Source organism: Tachyglossus aculeatus, chromosome 4 (genome assembly GCF_015852505.1).
Source record: "Tachyglossus aculeatus isolate mTacAcu1 chromosome 4, mTacAcu1.pri, whole genome shotgun sequence".
NCBI lineage: Eukaryota > Metazoa > Chordata > Mammalia > Monotremata > Tachyglossidae > Tachyglossus > Tachyglossus aculeatus.
The window spans coordinates 99409042-99430836 of NC_052069.1; the positions used below are offsets into that span (position 1 = coordinate 99409042).

The 21795-nt window shown below is 44.7% G+C and overlaps 1 protein-coding gene across 2 annotated transcripts in view; it reads right to left on the reverse strand.

Moving 5' to 3' along the window:
- The window catches only part of GARNL3 (GTPase activating Rap/RanGAP domain like 3), a 175006-nt gene that overhangs the window by 127168 nt on the left and 26043 nt on the right, over positions 1-21795 (reverse strand). For both annotated transcript variants that reach the window (XM_038745516.1, XM_038745515.1), the window contains exon 2: positions 13489-13659. In XM_038745516.1, coding sequence (XP_038601444.1) covers positions 13489-13631 — 143 coding nt within the window. In that variant the 5' untranslated portion in view covers positions 13632-13659. The remainder of the gene's footprint in view (positions 1-13488; positions 13660-21795) is intronic.

The following is a 21795-nucleotide window of genomic DNA, read 5'->3' on the forward strand; positions in this document are numbered from 1 at the left end:
GTAGAATTGTCATAGTCTAGTGGAAAGAACGTGGCCTACCAGTCAGGAAACCTGGCTCCCATTACCAGCTCTGCCTCTTGCCTGTTGTGTGACCCTAGGAAAGACATTTAATTGCTCTGTGCCTCCATTTCGTTTGTAAAAAAATGGGGATAAAACACCTATTTTTCCTGCCCCCTTAGACTGTGAGACCCTTGTAGGACAAGGATTGGATACAATCTACTTTTATTGTACCTACCCTAGAGCTTTGTTCAGTGCTTGGCACAAAATAAGTGCATAAATGTTAGAATTATTATCATATGAACTTGGTTTGTAGAGCTACAAGACAAGGAAACAGCTTTGGTATAAACAAAGCTTTTCTGCTCAATTCCACTGGGCACCAATCATCTTAATTTCTGTTTTAATGATAACAATAACGGTGGTATTTGTTAAGCACTAACTAGTTTTATGAGCTAGCCAGTTTTCCAAACAGAAACTAGTTCAGCTCATCACAGAAACTTGGGAATTCAGGAACTCAAATGAAATTAAGAACATACTCATTCAAGAAAGTTAAATTCAATATTCAAATTATCTGACTTGGCCACGACTTCAATTGCACAGTAGAACCCAGCTGTAGCATGGTAATTTTGAATATGAATTTGGTTATAATGTTATTCCCTGTTGGACCCTGGTTCTCAGATCTCCTATAAGTTGGGGTTACATGCTTTAAGAACCCCATATTAAGGAAAATTTGTGTTACAGTATATGTGACTTGAACGACACTGAATTTGCACGGACAACTGTTTCTTTCAATACTGCATTCCACCCTAATAGGTGCATATAGTTGGAAGAATGTTCCTAATTCTCTAAGAGCGTTCTGTCCAAAATATACCATGAAAACACATATTACGGAAGAACTTTGTGCATTTTCAATTTAGTTACAGCATCCTCTATAGCATTAACATAAATTCACCAGGGCCAAACTGAATCAGTAACAATCTTTTTTACTGAGCACCTATTATGAAGAAAGCACTGAACTGAGCATTGGGAGAGTACAATGCAAGAGCTATGATCCCATTTGTCAAGAAACTTGCAACCTAACAGGAGAGGCAGGCATAAAATTTACAGAAAGGAGGAAGCGGTGCTTAAATAGTATAGGATGTAAATTGGAAATGTACAAAAGTGCAACAGGAATTTGGCAGTGCAAAAGCGCGGAGATGATAGTTGGGGAAAAAAAGCTAATCAGAGAAAGCATCCAGGAGGCGGTGGGATTTGAGGATGGGGAGAGCTGAGGTCTGCTGGATTTGAAAGGGGAGGAAGTCCCAGGTAAGAGGAGAGGCACGAGTAGGGATTGGAGGTGGAAGAGTCGGTTATGAAGAACAGGCAGGTGAGCTTGGGAAGAAAACAGAGTTTGAGCTGGGGTCTACAGGAGAATGGATAGGAAGGAGGCTGAAGGGCAGAGGAGGGGGTGAGCAAGTGGAGTGCTTAATACTATGGTCAGAAATCGGTTTGCGGTGGAGCGAAATGAGTAAGTCTGAGGACAGAGGAGAGAAGAGATATGTGGAGAAGAACATTTTAGAAAGATCTGAATAGCAGAGTGAAGTACAGACTGGAGAGGGGAGAGACTAGAGACAGGGAAACCAGGAAGGCTGCTACAGTAGTCAAGTCAGATAATGATGAATTTCGGGACCGGGATATGGGCAAGGCTGAAAAGAAAAAAAAAATCTGAACGATCTCCAACTGGAGTGTCAGCCGTCTTGACACCTCCATCATCCCTGAGGCCAGAGGGTTCTTTCAGGAGGTGAGGAGTGTGGTCAGTTTGCCACTGGACATGATAGTAGGCACCTAAGTCAGATATGAAATGAGAGAAGTGGGGCTATCACTGCTAATAACGAGAAGCAGCGTGGCTTAGTGGAAAGAGCACGGGCTTGGGAGTCAGAGAACGTGGGATCTAATCCCGCTTCTGCCACTTGCCTGGTGGGTGACCTTGGACAAGTCAATTAACTTCTCTGTGCCTGTTACCTCATCTGGAAAATGGGGATTAGAAATGTGAGCCTCACATGGGACCTGATTACCCTTTGTCTACCCCATCGCTTAGAACAGTCCTTGGCACAAAGTGCTTAACAAATACCATAATTATTATTATTAATGACCAGAGAGACAACCCAGCGGGACGGTGTAACTGCCCCTTCCCATCACCCTCACCCACAGCCCTCCTTTCACTTTCTCTACTGGTTCCATGGCCACCAACTAATCTTTCCATAATTTTCTCTTAGAGATTCTCAACTAATTTAGGCAAGGATCTCATCTACCATTTCTACCAACCAACTGCTTAGTTCAATGCTCTGCACGCAGTAAGCACTCAAATATGACTGAGATCAAGCAGGTTCCAACTTACTTTCCAGCACTGGACATGAATAATGATGCTGGCATTTGCTAAGCGCTTACTATGTGCAAAGCACGGTTCTAAACACTGGGGAGGATACAACGTGATCATGTAGTCCCACGTGGGGCTCAGTCTTAATCCCCATTTTACAGATGAGGTAACTGAGGCACAGAGAAGTTACCCAAAAGTCACACGGCTGACAATTGGCGGAGCTGGGATTTGAACCCATGACCTTTTCATTCATTCAATTGTATTTATTGAGCCCTTACTGTGTGCAGAGCACTGTATTAAGCGCTTGGGAAGTGCAAGTCGGCAACATAGTCGGTCCCTAGCCAACAATGGGCTCACAGTCTAGAAAGGGGAGACAGACAACAAAACAAAACATGTAGACAGGTGTCAAAATTGTCAGAACAAATAGAATTATAGCTATATGCACATCATTAACAAAATAAATAGAATAGTAAATATGTACAAGTAAAATAAATAGACTAATAAATCTGTACAATTATATACAAGTGCTGTGGGGAGAGGAAGGAAGTAGGGCGGGGGGGATGGGGAGGAAGAGAGGAAAAAAGGGGGACAACGGAGGAAAGCACAGTCACTAAATAACCACGTGAGGGAAATAACACCATTTTGAAAAACGACTTTCTCAATCCTCTAAATGTCATGATGGGTAAGTAATGTTGTAATCTAGATAATCTGCATTCCAGTTTGTTTTTTTTAAGAATTAATCCGGCAAACACATATGCCAATGGTTCTCCCATGGACTGGGAGTCAGAAGGACCAGGGTCCTAATCCCAGCTCTGCCACATGTCTGCTGTGTGACCTTGAATAAGTCGCTTCACTTCTCTGTGCCTCAGTTACCTCATCTGTAAAATGGGGATTGAGTGTTCTATTATTCTATTTATTCTATTGCTCTATAATTCTTTCTAATGGTATTGTCACCTACTTGTTTTTTGTTTTGTTTTTGTCTGCCTCCCCCTTCTAGATTGTGAGCCTGTTGCTGGGTAGGGACCGTCTCTACATGTTGCCGATTTGTACTTCCCAAGTGCTTAGTACAGTGCTCTGCACACGGTAAGCGCTCAATAAATATGATTGAATGAACTGAATGAATGAATGAATGAGTGTAAACCCCATGTGGGACAGGGACTGTACCCAACCTTATTAACTTGTATCTACCTCAGTGCTTAGGATAGTGCTTGGCACATAGTAAGCACTTAACAAGTACTGTTATTGTTACTATCTTGGCACTTTTCAGGAGCCTAAAACACTTTCAGATATTTCATTATTCTGGAGACTAACTCTATGAGACATTATCACTTTATAATTTACTATTTTTAATGAGTCTAGAAGCTATAATGCATCCCTTTTTTAATCTTTCCTGTTCCCCTACTCCTATTTTTTCTAGAAAGCTGGTATTCCTGACTCTATAACAAATCACAGGGAGTAGAAATTCTTTGGGAATAAAGGACTCCCTTGTGTGGCTCAGTGGAAAAAGCACGGGCTTTGGAGGCAGAGGTCATGGGTTCGAATCCCACTCTGCCACATGTCTGCTGTGTGACCTTGGGCAAGTCACTTAACTTCTCTGAGCCTTAGTTACCTCATCGGTAAAATGGGGATTAAGACTGTGAGCCCCCTGTGGGACGACTTGATCACCTTGTATCCCCCCAGCGCTTAGAACAGTGCTTTGCACATAGTAAGAGCTTAACAAATGCAATCATTATTATTATTATTATTATTGTGCATGGGGAAATTAGCTGTTAAGAAACCCAGAAACCATTTAGGAAGAATGATAAAATGGCAAATGGCAATACCAAAAATGCATTTAACGCCTCGCTTTTGAAGAAGTTAAAGCCTGTCGGAAAATTACAGAACAGACCCATGGAGATCACAGCCATAGGCCACAAAAGAAGGCGCCTGGTGATCCAACCACCTTTCCTGCGAATTGATCGGGGCGGAAGTGGGAGAGAAAACAGAGCCGGTGTGCCACGATGATGACAGAAAAAACTTAACTTCCAGGCTCCCCTCCTTTACCGACAGTCCTGTCCACAGACACCTGAAGGCTTAATGTTCCCTAAGTGAAATGGTGGCATCATCCTGTCATGGACTAGGAGAGGTTGAAAGGGACAGGTGACAGGTGATCTGGCTTAGCTCCCAGCTACCACCAAGATGAATGACGGACGCATGTCACAGTTTTCTCCTTTAAAATCTACTTAAAGTGTCTACCCAGGGCTACGGCCCCTGGGAAGGCTCAATAGAAACAACTAACAGGCTACATCATCATCATCAATCATATTTATTGAGCGCTTACTATGTGCAGAGCACTGTACTAAGCGCTTGGGAAGTACAAATTGGCAACATATAGAGACAGTCCCTACCCAACAGTGGGCTCACAGTCTAAAAGGGGGAGACAGAGAACAAAACCAAACATACTAACAAAATAAAATAGAATAGATATGTACAAGTAAAATAGAGTAATAAATATGTACAAACATATATACATATATACATGTGCTGTGGGGAAGGGAAGGAGGTAAGATGCGGGGGATGGAGAGGGGGACGAGTGGGAGAGGAAGGAAGGGGCTCAGTCTGGGAAGGCCTCCTGGAGGAGGCGAGCTCTCAGTAGGGCCTTGAAGGGAGGAAGATCACCGCTCTTATCATCAGACCGATTTTGCAGGTGGAGGAAATGTGGTCAGAGACTTGGCCTGGCCTCGGTCCAGGGCTCCTCCTGGATTTCATGCCTCCCTCCAGGCTCGGCCCTGCCCCGGCACGACCACCCCTCGTCACTAGTGGCAAGAGCCTGGGTTTGGGAGTCAGAAGGTCACGGGTTCTAATTCCGCCTCTGCCACTTGTCTGCTCTGTCACCTTGGGCAAGCCGTTTCGCTTCTCTGGGCCTCAGTGACCTCATCTGCAAAATGGGGATGAAGACTGTGAGCCCCACATGGGACAACCTGATCACCTTGTATCCCTCCCCCAGTGCTTAGAACAGTGATTTGCACATAGTAGGTGCTTAACAAATGCCATTATTATGATTATTATTATTATGTTGCCGACTTGTCCTTTCCAAGCGCTTAGTCCAGCGCTGCGCACACAGTCAGCACTCAATCAATACGACGGAATGAGTGAATGAACTTCTCTGGGCCTCAGTGACCTCCTCTGTCAAATGGGGATGAAGCCTGTGAGCCCCCGTAGGACAACCTGATCACCTTGTATCCCTACCCCGGCGCTTAGAATGGTGCTTTGCACATAGTAAGCACTTAACAAAGGCCATCATTATTATTATTATTATGTTGCCGACTTGTCCTTCCCAAGCGCTTAGTCCAGCGCTGCGCACACAGTCAGCGCTCAATCAATACGACGGAATGAGTGAATGAACTCCTCTGGGCCTCAGTGGCCTCCTCTGTCAAATGGGGATGAAAGCCTGTGAGCCCCCCACGGGACAACCTGATTCATTCAGTCGTATTTATCGAGCGCTTACTGTGTGCAAGAGCCCTGTACTAAGCGTTTGGAAGTACAAGTCGGCAACACATACCTTGTATCCCCCCACCCGGTGCTTGGAACGGTGCTTTGCACACGGTAAGCGCTTAACAAATGCCATTATTATTATTATTATTATTATGTTGCCGACTTGTCATTCATTCATTCATTCATTAAATCGTATTTATTATACGTATACACATATATACCAACTTGTACTTCCCAACTTGTACTTCCCAAGCACTTAGTACAGTGCTCTGCACACAGTAAGCTCTCAATAAATACGATTGATGATGATGATGATGATATACATGCATACACATATATACATATATATACACACACATACATATACACATACACATACACATATACATACACACATATACATATATGTATATATACATAAACACACACATATATACACATACACACATACACATATATACACATATATACATATACACATACATACATACATACATACACATATACACACATACATACATACATATACACACACACCTACATATATACGTATACACACATACATATATACATATACACATGCATACACATGTACATATACACATACATATATACATATACACACACACACAAATATACATATACACATGCACACACATACATATATACATATACACACATACATATATACATATACACATACACACATACATACATATACACATACACACACATATATACATATACACATACACACACACATATATACATATACACATACACACATACATATATACATATACACACACACATACATATATACATATACACATACACACACATACATATATACACATACACATACACACACGTACACATATACATACACACACACGTACACATATACATACACACACACACATACATATACACATACACACATACATATACACATACACACACATACACATATACACACATATACATATATACACATGTATACACTGTTCTAAGCGCTGGGGGAATGCAAGGTGATCAGGTTGTCCCAAGTGGGGCTCACAGGTCACCTCGTCACCTCCCCAGCGCTTAGAGCGGTGCCTGGCACACAGTAGGCGCTTCATCAATGGCACGATGATCATCATCATCATCAATCGTATTTGAGCGCTTACTGTGTGCAGAGCACTGGACTAAGCGCTTGGGAAGTACAAATCGGCAACATACAGAAACAGTCCCTACCCAACAGTGGGCTCACAGTCTAAAAGGGGGAGACAAAACCAAACATACTAACAAAATAAAATGAATAGAATAGATATGTACAAGTAAAATAAATAGAGTAATAAATATGGACAAACATAGATACAGAGCATTCTGATCATTCTGAACAGACGGAGACAGTCGGTCCCGTTGGCTGAGGCTCAGCAGGCCGGAGGAGGCCGGGCCGGCCCCGCCCCTCCCGCCGCCCACCAATCAGCGCCCTTGGGCGGGGACACGCCCCCGCCCCGGCGGCCGCCCATTGGTCGGCCCGAGCCGCGCCCCGCCCTCATTCAGTCATTCATTCATTCATTCACCCGGATTCAAAGTGAGGACCCCGGTTCGAATCCGCACTCCGACACTCCTCAGCTACCTGACTTGGGGCAAGTCACTTCACAATAATAATAATAATAATAATAATAATAATGATAATAATGATAATAATAATAATAATAATAGCATTTGTTAAGCGCTTACAATAATAATAATAATAATAAAGGCATTTGTTAAGCGCTTACAATAATAATAATAATAATAATGGCATTTAAGCGCTTACTATGTGCAAAGCACTGTTCTAAGCGCTGGGGAGGTTACAAGGTGATCAGGTTGTCCCACGGGGGGCTCACAGTCCCCACTGTACAGATGAGGGAACTGAGGCCCAGAGAAGTCACTACTTGCTCAAAGTCACACAGCTGACAGTTGGCGGAGCCAGGATTTGAACCCATGATCTCCTGTATATATGTTTGTACATATTTATTACTCTATCTTACTTGTACATAGCTATTCTATTTATTTTATTTTGTTAGTATGTTTGGTTCTCTGTCTGCCCCTTCTAGACTGTGAGCCCGCTATTGGGTAGGGACTGTCTCTATGTGCTGCCGACTTGTACTTCCCAAGCACTTAGTACAGTGCTCTGCACACAGTAAGCACTCAATAAATATGATTGATTGATTGACTGATTGACTCCAAAGCCCGGGCTCTTTCCACTGAGCCACGCTGTGTCTCATTCACCCGGATTGAAGGAGAAGCAGCGGGGCTCAGGGGATAGAGCCCGGGCTTGGGAATCAGAGGACGCCGGTTCGAATCCTGACTCCGACACTCCTCAGCTGGGTGACTTGGAACAATTCACTTCACTTAAAAATAATAATAATAATAATGGCATTTGTTAAGTGCTTACTATAATAATAATGGTAGCAGTTATTAAGCGCTTACTATGTGCAAAGCACTGTTCTAAGCGCTGGGGAGGTTACAAGGTGATTAGGTTGTCCCACGGGGGGCTCACAGTCTTCATCCCCATTTTACAGATGAGGGAACTGAGGCCCAGAGAAGTGATTTGCCCAAAGTCACACAGCTGACAGGTGGTGGAGCCGGAATTTGAACCCATGATCTCCGACTCCAAAGCCCGGGCTCTTTCCACTGAGCCACGCTGTGTCTCATTCACCCGGATTGAAGGAGAAGCAGCGGGGCTCAGGGGATAGAGCCCAGGCTTGGGAGTCAGAGGACGCCGGTTCGAATCCTGACTGACACTCCTCAGCTGGGTGACTTGGGGCAAGTCACTTCACTTAATAATAATAATAATAATGATAATAATGGCATTTGTTAAGCGCTTACTATAATAATAATAATAATAAATGGCAGTTGTTAAGCGCTTACTACGTGCAAAGCACTGTTCTAAGCCCTAGGGAGGTTACAAGGTGATCAGGTTGTCCCACGGGGGGCTCACAGTCTTAATCCCCATTTTACAGATGAGGGAACTGAGGCACAGAGAAGTTTAGTGACTTGCCCAAAGTCACACAGCTGACAATTGGCAGAGCCGGGATTTGAACCCATGATCTCCGACTCCAAAGCCCGGCCTCTTTCCACTGAGCCACGCTGTTTCTCATTCACCCGGATTGAAGGGGAATCAGGGGAAAGAGCCCGGGCTTGGGAATCAGAGGGCACCGGTTTGAATCCTGACTCCGACACTCCTCAGCTGGGTGACTTTGGGCAAGTCACTTCACTTAATAATAATGGCATTTGTTAAGCACTTACTATGTGCAAAGCACTGTTCTAAGCGCTGGGGAATACAAGGCGATCAGGTTGTCCCACGTGGGGCTCACAGTCAATCCCCATTTTACGGATGAGGTAACTGAGGCTCAGAGAAGTTAAGTGACTTGCCCAAGATCACACAGCAGACATGGCAGAGTCGGGATTCGAACCCATGACCTCTGGTTCCGAAGCCCATTCTCTTCCCACTGAGCCACGCTGCTTCTCAGCTTACAGTTTAAGACTGTGAGCCCCATGAGGGACAACCTGGTTACCTTGTATCTACCCCAGCGCTTAGAACAGTGCATGACATAATAATGATGATGGTATTTGTTAAGCGCTTACTATGTGCATTCATTCATTCAGTCGTATTTATTGAGGACTACTGTGTGCAAAGCACTACTCATTCATTCATTCATTCGATCGTATTTACTGAGCACTTACTGTGTGCAGAGCACTGTACTAAGCGCTTGGGAAGTACAAGTTGGCAACATACAGGGACGGTCCCTACCCAACAGCGGGTTCACAGTCTAGAATGGGGAGACGGACAACAAAACAGAACATATTAACAAAATAAAATAAATAGAATAAATATGTACAAATAAAATAGAGTAATAAATCTGTACAAACATACAAACATATATACAGGTGCTGTGGGGAGGGGAAGGAGGTAGGGTGGGGGGATGGAGAGGGGGAGAGGAAAGAGGGGGCTCAGTTTGGGAAGGCCTCCTGGAGGAGGTAAGCTCTCAGTAGGGCCTTGAAGGGAGGAAGAGAGCTAGCTTGGCGATGTGTGGAGGGAGGGCATTCCAGGCCAGGGGAAGAACGTGGGCCGAGAGTCGACGGCGGGACAGGCGAGAACGAGGCCCGGTGAGGAGGTTAGCGGCAGAGGAGCGGAGGGTGCGGGCTGGGCTGGAGAAGGAGAGAAGGAAGGTGCTGTTCTAAGCACTTGGGGGACACAAGGTGATCTGGTTGTCATGTGGGGCTCACAGTCTTAATCCCCATTTTACAGATGAGGTAACTGAGGCACAGAGAAGTTAACTGGCTTGCCCAAGGTCACACAGCTGACAAGTGGCAGAGCCGGTAATCGAACCCATATCATGGGTTTGAATGTGCAAAGCACTGTTCTAAGAGCTGGGGAGGATACAGGGTGATCAGGTTGTCCCATGTGGGGCTCACAGTCTTCATCTCCATTTTACAGATGAGGGAACTGAGGCACAGAGAAGTGAAGTGACTTGCCCAAAGTCACACAGCTGACAAGTAGCAGAGTCAGGATTAGAACCACAACCTCTGACTCCCAAGCCCGGGCTCTTTCCACTGAGCCACACTGCTTCTATAGCTGCTTCTTCTCTGGGCCTCAGTGACTTCATCTGTAAAATGGGGATTAAGACTGTGAGCCCCACTTGGGACCACCTGATCACCTTGTATCCCCCCAGCGGTTAGAACAGTGCTTCACACATAGTAAGCGTTTAACACGTGGCTCAGTGGAAAAAGCACGGGATTTGGGGTCGGAGGTCATGGGTTCAAATCCCGCTCAATTCTTGTCAGTTGTGTGACTTTGGGCAAGTCAACTTCTCTGGGCCTCAGTTCCCTCATCTGTAAAATGGGGATTAAGACTGTGAGCTCCTCATGGGACAACTTGATCACCTTGTAACCTCCCCAGTGCTTAGAACAGTGCTTTGCACATAGTAAGCGCTTAATAAATGCCATCATTATTAGAGAAGCGGTGTTGCTCAGTGGAAAGAGCACGGGCTTTGCAGTCAGAGGTCATGGGTTTAAATCCCAGTTCCACCAATTGTCAGCTGTACGACTTTGGGCAAGTCACTTAACTTCTCTGGACCTTAGTTCCCTCATCTGTAAAATGGGGATTAAGACTGTGAAGCTCCCGTGGGACAACCTGATCACCTTGTAACCTCCCCAGTGCTCAGAACAGTGCTTTGCACATAGTAATTGTTCAATACATACCATTATTATTATCATTATTCATTCATTCATTCAATCATATTTATTGAGCACTTACTGTGTGCACAGTACTGTACTAAGCGCTTGGGAAGTGCAAGTTGGCAACATATAGAGACGGTCCCTACCCAACAGTGGGCTCACAGTCTAGAAGGGGGAGACAGACAACAAAACAAAACATATTAACAAAATAAAATAAATAGAATAAATATGTACAAATAGAGTAATAAATACGTACAAACGTATATACATATATACAGGTGCTGTGGGGAGGGGAAGGAGGTAAGGCGGGGGGATGGGGAAGGGGAGAGGAAGGACGGGGCTCAGTCTGGGAAGGCCTCCTGGAGGAGGTGAGCTCTCAGTAGGGCTTTGAAGGGAGGAAGATTTGTTATTATTATTAACAAATGCCATCATTATTGATTATTATTTATTGAGCACTTACTGTGTGCAGATCACTGGACTAGGCGCTTACCTCTGCCCGTCGCCCGGCTCTGGTCGGGCCTTGGCCCTTGGCCTTTCCTGGGCAGCAGTCCCCCACCCTCCAGCTCAGGCTCCAGACCACATTGCTGGCACCTTTGGAGGGGGACCGTGGAAAAAAACAGCAGGACCTAGTGGATGGAGCACAGGCCTGGAGAAGGTCAGAAGGTCATGGGTTCTAATCCCGGCTCTGCCACTTGTCTGCTGTATCACCTAGGGCAAGGCGCTTCACGTCTCTGGGCCTCAATTACCTCTTCTATACAATGGGGATTGAGACTGTGAGCCCTACATAGGACAACAGACTGTGTCCAACCCGATTTGCTTGTGTCCACCCCAGCCCTTAGTACAGTGCCTGCCCCATAGTAAACACTTAATCAATTGATCATATTTATTGAGCACTTACTGTGTGCAGAGCACTGTACTAAGCGCTTGGGAAGTACAAGTTGGCAACATATAGAGACGGTCCCTACCCAACAGTGGGCTCACAGTCTAGAAGACAAATACCATTATTATTATTAGTAATAGTAGCAGTAGTGACTACTAGTGGTACTACTAGTAGTAGTGGAGGAGTTAGTACCAAAGTGCTTAGAGGGTAATAATAATAATAGTAACAATAATAATAATAATAATGGCATTTATTAGGCACTTACTATGTGTAAAGCACTGTTCTAAGCACTGGGGGATACAAGGTGATCAGGTTGTACCACGTAGGGCTCACAGTCTTAATCCCCATTTTCCAGATGAGGTAACTGAGGCCCAGAGAAGTTAAGTGTCTTGCCCAAAGTCACACAGCTGACAAGTGGCAGAGCCGGGATTTGAACCCCTGACCTCTGACTCCCAAGCCCGTGCTCTTTCCACTGAGCCACGCTGCTTCTCTAATAATGATGGCATTTATTAAGCGCTTACTATGTGCAAAGCATTGTTCTAAGCGCTGGGGAGGTTACAAGGGGATCAGGTTGTCCCATGAGGAGCTCATAGTCTTAATTCCCATTTTACAGATGAGGGAACTGAGGCCCAGAGAAGTTAAGTGACTTGCCCAAAGTCACACAGCTAACAAGATTTGAGCAGGATTTGAACCCATGACCTCTGACTCCAAAGCCAAGTGAATCAGCCATGTGGAAGGGAGGGAGAGTAGGTTGGGGAGATGAGAGATTAGTCAGGGAAGCCTTCCAGGAGCAGATAAAGCAGCCCAGCTGAACAGACCCACCCTGTGGTGGGCCAACCATGACGGTGACAGTTGCTATGGCTGGCAGGGCGAGGGGTATGCTGGGGCTGTGCCACTCAAGCAGAAGCAGTAGTGGCCCTGGCAGCCACTTTGACTGAACTGACCTGCTCTAAGGCTGGGTTGGAATTGAAATTTTGGGGCCAGCTAGAATCACGCAGGTCAAAGCTCCCACCAGGCAAGACCGCAGTTGTGAGCCGATGCATTCACAGTCATTGTTTCCGCTACCCAAGAGGAGGCCACACAGTCTCCTACCTGCCTGTTGCCATCACTACTGTGGCTTTCGGCCCATGGGGTTCTCTCCCACACCTTGGTTTGCTAAAAGCAAGACCCTAATGGGTTTCTGCGGGATTTTCAGGTGGAGCTCATGAATTTTGTTACTGTTTTGGAACATCTGATCACTTATTGAACTGGAAAATGCTGTTTCCCTCGTCCCATTGGCACACACACACACACCCCCCACCCCTCTCTCTCCCCACCCCCTCACTACTGGGTGAGATCAGTGGTCTTCCAGACCAGAATTTGTCTCTTGTAGTGGCCAGAGGATCCTTACAGGAACAATACACATATATACGAACATTACATTACATATGTATACTATACAGACTTCTTGTGAATTCATAAGAACACCTCCTAGACCATGGACAAAACTACTTGGTAAACCATCCTCCTGTAAACATTACTCATGATCAAGGATTCAACCAAGAGGATATTTCATCTACTTACTTACAGGTTGACCTGTGACTCCAGCTCAGGATCTTCCGTTTGCCAGGCCTGGGGGGGCTGGATGCCAAAGGATGGAGACGACTGTGCTTTCCATGGAACGGTTGGAGCTCCCTGATTTTCGCAGGATTCCCCTCCTAGCTGCTCCATCAGAGACCCGGGGAACTGGAATAAAGTGCTAGAGAAGGGGAGGATATTGGAGAAACAAAGAAAAAGGAAAGACTTTTATGACCATTCGTAAATCTTGACCAATTTGAAAGTCAGTTTTTGTGGCTACAGGCAATTATGGTTAGGGTTGGCTGTGAGACGAAAATAGGAGAATGCTTCATTTGCAGCAGCCATCTTTACATTTGAAAACAAATTCATTCTCGGTCCCACATCAAATGGAAATCACCATTAAAGGTCCTCCACAACACATTTTCATTAAGCATTTAGGACCGAACGCAGCCCCACGAGGGACGGGGCTGTATCCGATCTTACTGTTCCTACTCCAGTGCTTGGCAAAGTATTTGGGACACATAAAAATACCACAATTTTTATTGTAGAATTGGTGAAAATTCTTCCAAGACACATCTGTTTGGGTAAACATGATACGGTCCTAGAAGAAACTATTTTGTTCACGCACGTGATATCAGACAGTATGAATGCTACTCTCTGAGTTTTCTGAAATACAGAGTTCTTAAGGAATACAACCCCTGCTTTACAGAACCAACTTTACCCAAATTATTGTTGCCAAATCCCGTGGTTCTTTTACCATTGCCCTCTGAAGGGAATGTAATTCGTTCATTCCAAACTAATTAAAGAAAAGAATGGCTAATTGTCAGGTATCGCTCTGGGCCGTCTCCTTTTTTTGTCTGTTTGTTAAGCCCTTACTGTATGCCGGGCACTGTACTAAGCATTGGGGTAGATACAAACTAAATGGGTTGGACACAGTCCACGTGCCACATGGGGCTCAAAGTTTTCATCTCCATTTTACAGATGAGGCTACTGAGGCACAAGGAAGCTAAGTGATTTGCCCAAGGTCACACAGCAGACAAGTGGCAGAGCTGGGATTAAAACCTAGGTCCTTCCGACTCCCAGGCACTGCTTCTCTTTTTCGGAGTCTCTCCCTATCTTTACTTGAGAGGGGACTTTTTAAGTAGTCCCGTCCTCTGTCAGTGAGTTGGAAAGTAGAAGACTCTATTTACCTAACTGAATTTAATTTTCAAGAGGCTACTGTAAGTTCCTAGCGGGCAGAGACCATGTCAACCAACTCTACTGTACTCTCCTAAGCACTTAGTTACCATTCAATAAGTAAGCACTCAATAAACACCATTGGTTGATGCATACCAACTCAAATTCTGGTTTCCCAGTCCAAAAATAATGTGTCCAAGAATTAGCAACATCTCTAAAGAATATTTTTAGGGAGGCTGAAAATGTGTACACAATTTAAATCTCTCAGTGTTCTCCTGTACAGATAGAGTTTCAGAAGGATCTGCCCGAGTATTCAGTTCAAGGTGGATCGGCTTTGATTGCCAACCTATATATGGGACTTAAAGCGTCAAAGAATGCATCTACTGCTAAATGAAACAGCAACCCTTTGCTTTATAGTATGGAATTTGGGACTCTTTTGTAAAGGTGCAGTTGAGTTATACTTAAAACCTTTAATCAATCAATCGTATTTATTGAGCACTTACTGTGTGCAGAGCACTGTACTAAGTGCTTGGGAAGTACAAGTTGGCAACATATAGAGACAGTCCTTACCCAACAGTGGGCTCACAATCTAGAAGGGGGAGGCAGAGAACAAAACCAAACATATTAACAAAATAAAATAAATAGAATAGATATATAAAAGTAAAATAAACAGAGTAATAAATATGTACAAGCATATATACATATACATATAGGTGCTGTGGGGAAGGGAAGGAGGTAAGATGGGGGGATGGAGAGGGGGACGAGGGGGATCGTATTTATTGAGTGCTTACTGTGTGCAGAGCACTGTACTAAGCGCTCGGGAAGTACAAATTGGCTACCTAGGGAGACGGTCCCTACCCAACAACGGGCTTTAACTCAATATAACTAAAACTGAACTTCAAATCCTCTCCCTCCACCCAACTTTCCCATACAGTTGACACCAGCATACTCAGTCTCCAAAGCCTACAATCTTGACACTACCTGCGATTCCCCATTCTTTTAAAACTCCCACTTGGTCTGTCTCTAAATCCTGGCAGTTTTTCCTGTATGGTATTTCTCAAGTCCAACCCTTCTTTTCAATACAAAGGCCATCACCCTGGTCCAGGCACTTGTCCTATCCTAATGAGGCTACTATATTAGCCCCTGCCTCCAGCCTCACCCCTTTCCAGTCCAAACTTCAGTCAATGGTGTTTACTGAACGCTTATTAGGATCAGAGCACTGTACTAAGTGCTTGGGAGAGTACAATACAACAGAGTTGGTAGGCGTGATCCCTGTTCTCAAGGAGCTTACAGTACAGTGGGGGAGAACAGACATTAAAATAAACCACAGGTAGGTGATGCAACACACTATAAGGATATGTGCAGAAGTGCTGTGGGGATGGACCGGGTATCAGAGTGCTCCGAAAGTACAGTTCCAAGTGCATAGGCGGTGCTGAAGGGAGGGAGGATAAGGTGGGAAGATGAGAGGTTAGTCAGGGAAGGCCTTCCGGAGGGGATATGATAAGCAGTGTGGCTTAGTGGAAAGAGCACGGGATTGGGAGTTAGAAGTCATGGATTCTAATCCTGGCTCTGCCACTTGTCAGCTGTGTGACTTTGGATGAGTCACTTAACTTCTCTGTGCCTCAGCTAACCTCATCCGTAAAATAGGGATGAAGACTGTGAGCCCCATATGGGACAACCTGATTACCTTGTATCTACCCAAGTGCTTAGAACTGTGCTAGGCACATAGTAAGTGCTTAACAAATACCATCATCATTATTATTACTATATGATTTTAGTGATGCTTTGAAGATGAGGAGAACCAGTTGGTTGGATAGGAAAGGAGAGTTCCAGGTACTCTGCTGCCCAGAATACTTTCCTAAATTGTAGTTCCGCTCTCATCTCCATTCCTCAAAAAACCCCCAGAGTTACCCACTCCTCTCCTTATCAAGCAGAAACTCCCGAACATAGCCTTAAAGTCCTTCTCTTTCTTATTCAATCTTCTCCAACCACATCTCATTTTACATTTTCTGCTAACCCCAAGATCCTTTCCCTGTGCCTCATTCTCAATTCTCCCACTCCATCTGACTCATACACTTCCTCCTGCTAGAATTCCCCACTTTTCAAATCCACCAGGTCTCACCCTCAGCTCTCCCCACCCTTAGAGTCCTTCTAAGATCTGTTCTCCTCCAGGAGGCTTTCCCAGATTAATTTTTTTTTCTCCCCCAGGTCACATCGTCCCAACTATCATCTCAGCACTGCCACATGTATTTTTTGTAGACATTAATTTACTATTGTGCTATTTAAGCACAATTTCCTTCTTTTTGTAAATTATCTGCATCTATACCACTATTAGATTGTACGCTGTTTTAGGTCAGGGATCTTGTCTTCCATCTCCACCTCCCAAGAACTTAGTGGCATGCACTGCACTCCATAGACACTTAATAAGCATTACTGAGGGAAATATGTCACTGACTACCATTTTATAAGCCTATTATATTTAGATCTAAAGGCCCGAGTGAGAGTAGGTTTTCCCATCACCGAATGTCTCTACAATTGACTTTATCTACTGAGAACCCATCAGGGCCAGCTTGCCGGCTTCCTTTTTCCAAACAGCTTTGGTTGCTCTTTGACTTAAACACCATATGCAGAAAGGAAACCGAATTTCTCCTATCTTCTCAAACAGACATTCACGTTCTTTCTCAAACTAGACAGGATGGAAGGAAAAATCTCGAGCTCAGAAGAATCAGCTTGATTTCCTTATTGTCCCAGCTGAGTCCCTCATGACGTTCAGCTTAGGGAGAGCAACGGAGCCAAAAGCGCTGCAGATTGGCTTGTGGGTAAATCCAGGCTTCTCTGCAGTAGCACCATTACCACTTTCTGAGTGGAAAAATACAGGAGAGGAGGAAACAAAGTGACACCCACTGCACTTACTTAATCTGACTACAGTAGACCTGGTCTATGAAATAAATCAGTGATAACGTTCTCCATCTGATGCCAGAACAACAGCAACAAAAAATGAAGTGAAATGTCAGAAACAGAAGGGTTGCTCCCTGCTGGTTAACTTCTGCCAGAAGTCAGCCTTAACCCCACGGGGTAGCATTTCCCTGTTGGAATGAAGGTTGAACTCCCATGATGTGGCTGGTGCATAAAGCACACATGACTTTCAGACTGGAAGAATTGCTGGAAAAGAACCTAAAAAACCCCAGATGCCCAGAATCCAACAGATGTGCATCCTAAACACGGCTTGTCTGAGAACCCAATACTGCACCTGTAAAATCCAATGGTAATCCAACTACAGTTTCTAGAAGGAATGTCATCCGGTAACATCGCACTACAAGGCAGACCTGACTCTTCATCATCCACACACTAGTGGTGCTTGGGGAGTCGATTTGCAAGGACAGAGTCTGTAAGGAAGGCCCCATCACCTCATCTGCCCAGGGAATCTCCGTGTCAGCAAGTTGCTCTGACGGATATTAAGGATCTCCATGAATTCCCCAGTGTCTACTGAGTACCTAAAGGAGTCATTCAATCATATTTATTTGCAGAGTTGTGAAAGAGAAAACAAGAATCAGCAGTGTGGCATGGGCCTGGAAGCCGGAAGGATCTGGGTTCTAATCCTGGCTCTGCCACTTTGCTGTGTGACTCTGGGTAAGTCACTTCACTTTTCTGGGCCTCAGTTACCTCATCTGTGAAATGGGGATTAAAACAGTGAGCCCCATGTAGGACAGGGACTGTGTCCAACCTGATTTGCTTGTATCCACCCCAGTGCTTACTGCAGTGCCTGGGACATAATAAGTGCTTAGCAAATACCATCATCACCGTTATTATTATTGTTATTATTATTATTATTGTATTTGTTAAGCGCTTACTATGTGCCAAGCACTGGATTATTACTATAATTAAGACTCAGGCTTTACCCCTATAGAATTTACAATCTGATGGGGAAATGGAGTCAGTAGAAATTTGGGATATCACAAATACAACACAGATTAGTGTCTGGGCAGCATAATCTTTATCCCAATCACTCATCAACACCCTCTGGCCTTAGTGCATATATGCAGGCAGGAGGGAGGAAGAGGGAGGAGGAGGAAGGAGAAGAGCAGGAGCAGAAAGAAGAGGAGGGGGAGGAAGAGGAGGAGAATGACAGAGCCACTAGCCCTAGCCCAGAAGAAAGGGGTCAGGGCCAAGCCATTCTCAGACAGCAGAGGAGCAGCAAGAGCCCAAAGACTTCCTATTGACTTTAAACCCCTCAGCAACCCAGCCCTGACTCTTTGCTCCTGTTGCATACCCCCCCCCCCCCCCACACACACACACAAGACAAATGCTTGGAAAACCACTCATTAATAGACAAATACACAAATAAGGGAACATACACATGCCCAACAGAATCATACAGGAATGCACAGACACAGTTACCCACAGATGCACATACAGGTACATCCAAAAGGATTCAAAAAACCTACCACATAAACAGGGACGTACACAAGAACACCTGTAGAAAGGCACAAATATGTCCATACTGGAACAGGTAAACACATGGACACTGAACACCATGAGAAAAGTGGAAAGAGCACAGGCTTTGGAGTCAGTGGTCATGGGTTCAAATCCCAGCTCCACCAATTGTCAGCTGTGTGACTTTGGGCAAGTCACTTAACTTCTCTGTGCCTCAGTTACCTCATCTGTAAAATGGGGATTGACTGTGAGCCCCCCATGGGACATACTGATCACCTTGTATCCCCCCAGCACTTGGAACAGTGCTTTGCACATAGTAAGCACTTAATAAATGCCATCATTATTATTATGCAGGAATGCATGTGGACAGACCCATCGAACATAGCTAAGCATAGGGGTACATAAAAAGGGACACTAAGGCACGCAGGGAAACAGAGCTAGGGATATACATATGCAGAGTGACAGATGAAGGAAGGGAGGCCTAAAAGATCCAAGATTCACAAACAGACCACGGCACACTCCAATTTCAAAGCCCTTCTGCAGTCACATCTCCAAGCGGCCTGCTATGATCTATGATATCCCCAGTGATGAAAACAAAAGAAGTTTTAACAAGAATATCAGTGGCCCCTGGGTCACTGGAGGTCAGGGGGAGAAAAATGGGAGGGATGGTGGACAGATTCAGGTGAAGTGCAGGGAAACAGCATGGGCTAGTGGAAAGAGCACAGGCCTGGGATGCGGACCACCTGGGTTCTAACCCCGGATCGACCAATTGCCTACTGTATGACCTTTCCCAGATTGATTCTCTGTGCCTCAGTTTCCTAAACTACAAAAATGGAGATTCAATACTGCTCTCCCTCCTTAGTCTGTGAGCCTCATGTGGGACAGGGATTGCATTCAACATGATTAATTTGAATCTACGTGAGCATTTAATGTGCTCCTTGGCACATAGTAACTGCTTTAAAAATACAATAAAAATAATAATAACGATAAAGACTCTGAGACTGCTTCAGTGCAGCCTGACTAGCTGGGTCAGAGCTGAAGGTGCCCTGACTAATCCATTTCTCATTTCCAATGGAGTAATGCAGGGATGTATGGTTGGCCTGGTCCTCTTCAAGTTATGCTACTGAGCCATGTTGGAAGATGCAACCAGAACTAGATCCATTCACTGTGTGCAGAGCACTGTACTAAGCACTTGGAAAGTACAATTCAGCACCAAAGGGAGGCAATCCCTGCCCACAACGGGCTCACAGTCTAGAAAGGGGGAAACAGACATCAAAACAAGTAAACAGGCATCTGATGTTCTTGTTAGAACTTCTTTTCAGCACTGGGGATATTATAAATCATAATACATACAGACCCATAAATTGAAATTGGAAAACCTAACGCAAGGAGGACAGCGGAAACGTTTAAAGGACACAATAAAAAACGGGCCTTAGATCATGATGCATCTCAACCAAAAACCAGGAGTCAGTTGCTAAAGACTGACCGGCCTAAAGTTCCCCTATCAAGAAAGGATTGGCTTCTTTTTGAGCAAAAGTTTTGTAAGGACCTAGAGACAGGGAGGCAAAGGAAGACAGAGCCAGGTACCGCAAACATCAAACATGACGATGTGACAAAAGACAGCCGTTTTGAAGGCACCATTTGACTTGAACTGTGTTTGGCACAGTTGACCTTTTCAGCTCTATGTGCCCTCATGGGTGAATTTCACCATGAGTGGCATCTTTCTCAAATTACAAAGGACAAATAGAAAAGCACAGTCTGGCCTATAGTGGAAAGAGTACAGGACTCTGTCAGGGAACCTGAACTGTAATCCCGGACCTGTCACTTGTCTGCTGTGTGACCTTGAGCAAGTCCACTTTAGAGTCTCTGGGCCTCAGTTTCCTCATCTGTATAATGGGGGTTCAATATCTGTTCTCCCTCCTACTTAGGCTGTGAGCCCCCTGGGGGACAGGGACTGATTGTCTTGTATCTGCCCTAGCTCTTAATAGTGCTTGACACAACAGTGCTTAAAGAATACCATTATTGTTATTATTACTACCACTAATAATAAATATAAGTGTACACCAAGTATAGTAAGGCTGAGGTGGTGGCTTGAAAGCAGAGTAGCATTATACCCAACTGTACAAACCTTTTCTTTCAACGGTGAATCTACTTGGCCAATTTGTAGATGACATCATAACCACAAGAAGACATATGTGGTGTTCCTTAATTCTTCCATCATGTTATATCCAAATTGGGTAATGAAAACAAGTTATAGAACAACTATCTTTGTTGGTATTTGTTGAGTGCTTACTAACCGCCAAGCGCTGGAGTAGATACAAGTTAATCACATCGGACACAGTCCCCGTCCACATGGAGCTGACAGTCTATGAAGGAGGGAAAACCGGTATTGAATCCCCATTTTACAGTTGAGGAAACTGAGAGACAGAGCAGTTAAGTGATTTACCCAAGATCACACAGCATGCAAGTGGTGGAGTCAGGAGTAGAACGCAGTTGAACTCTGGCTCCCAGGCCTGTGTTTTCTCCACTAGGCCATGCTGCTTCCCAGCAGGTCTCACACAGGAATTTTCAGCCATACCTGCACACAGGGATATGATCTCAGCATCCCTAAAGTCATCTTGAATAGAAAGTCAGATGGACCCATATATATAATTTACCTTTCTCTTCTAGGCCATTATAATGAAAATATTATTTAAGCATTTCAAAG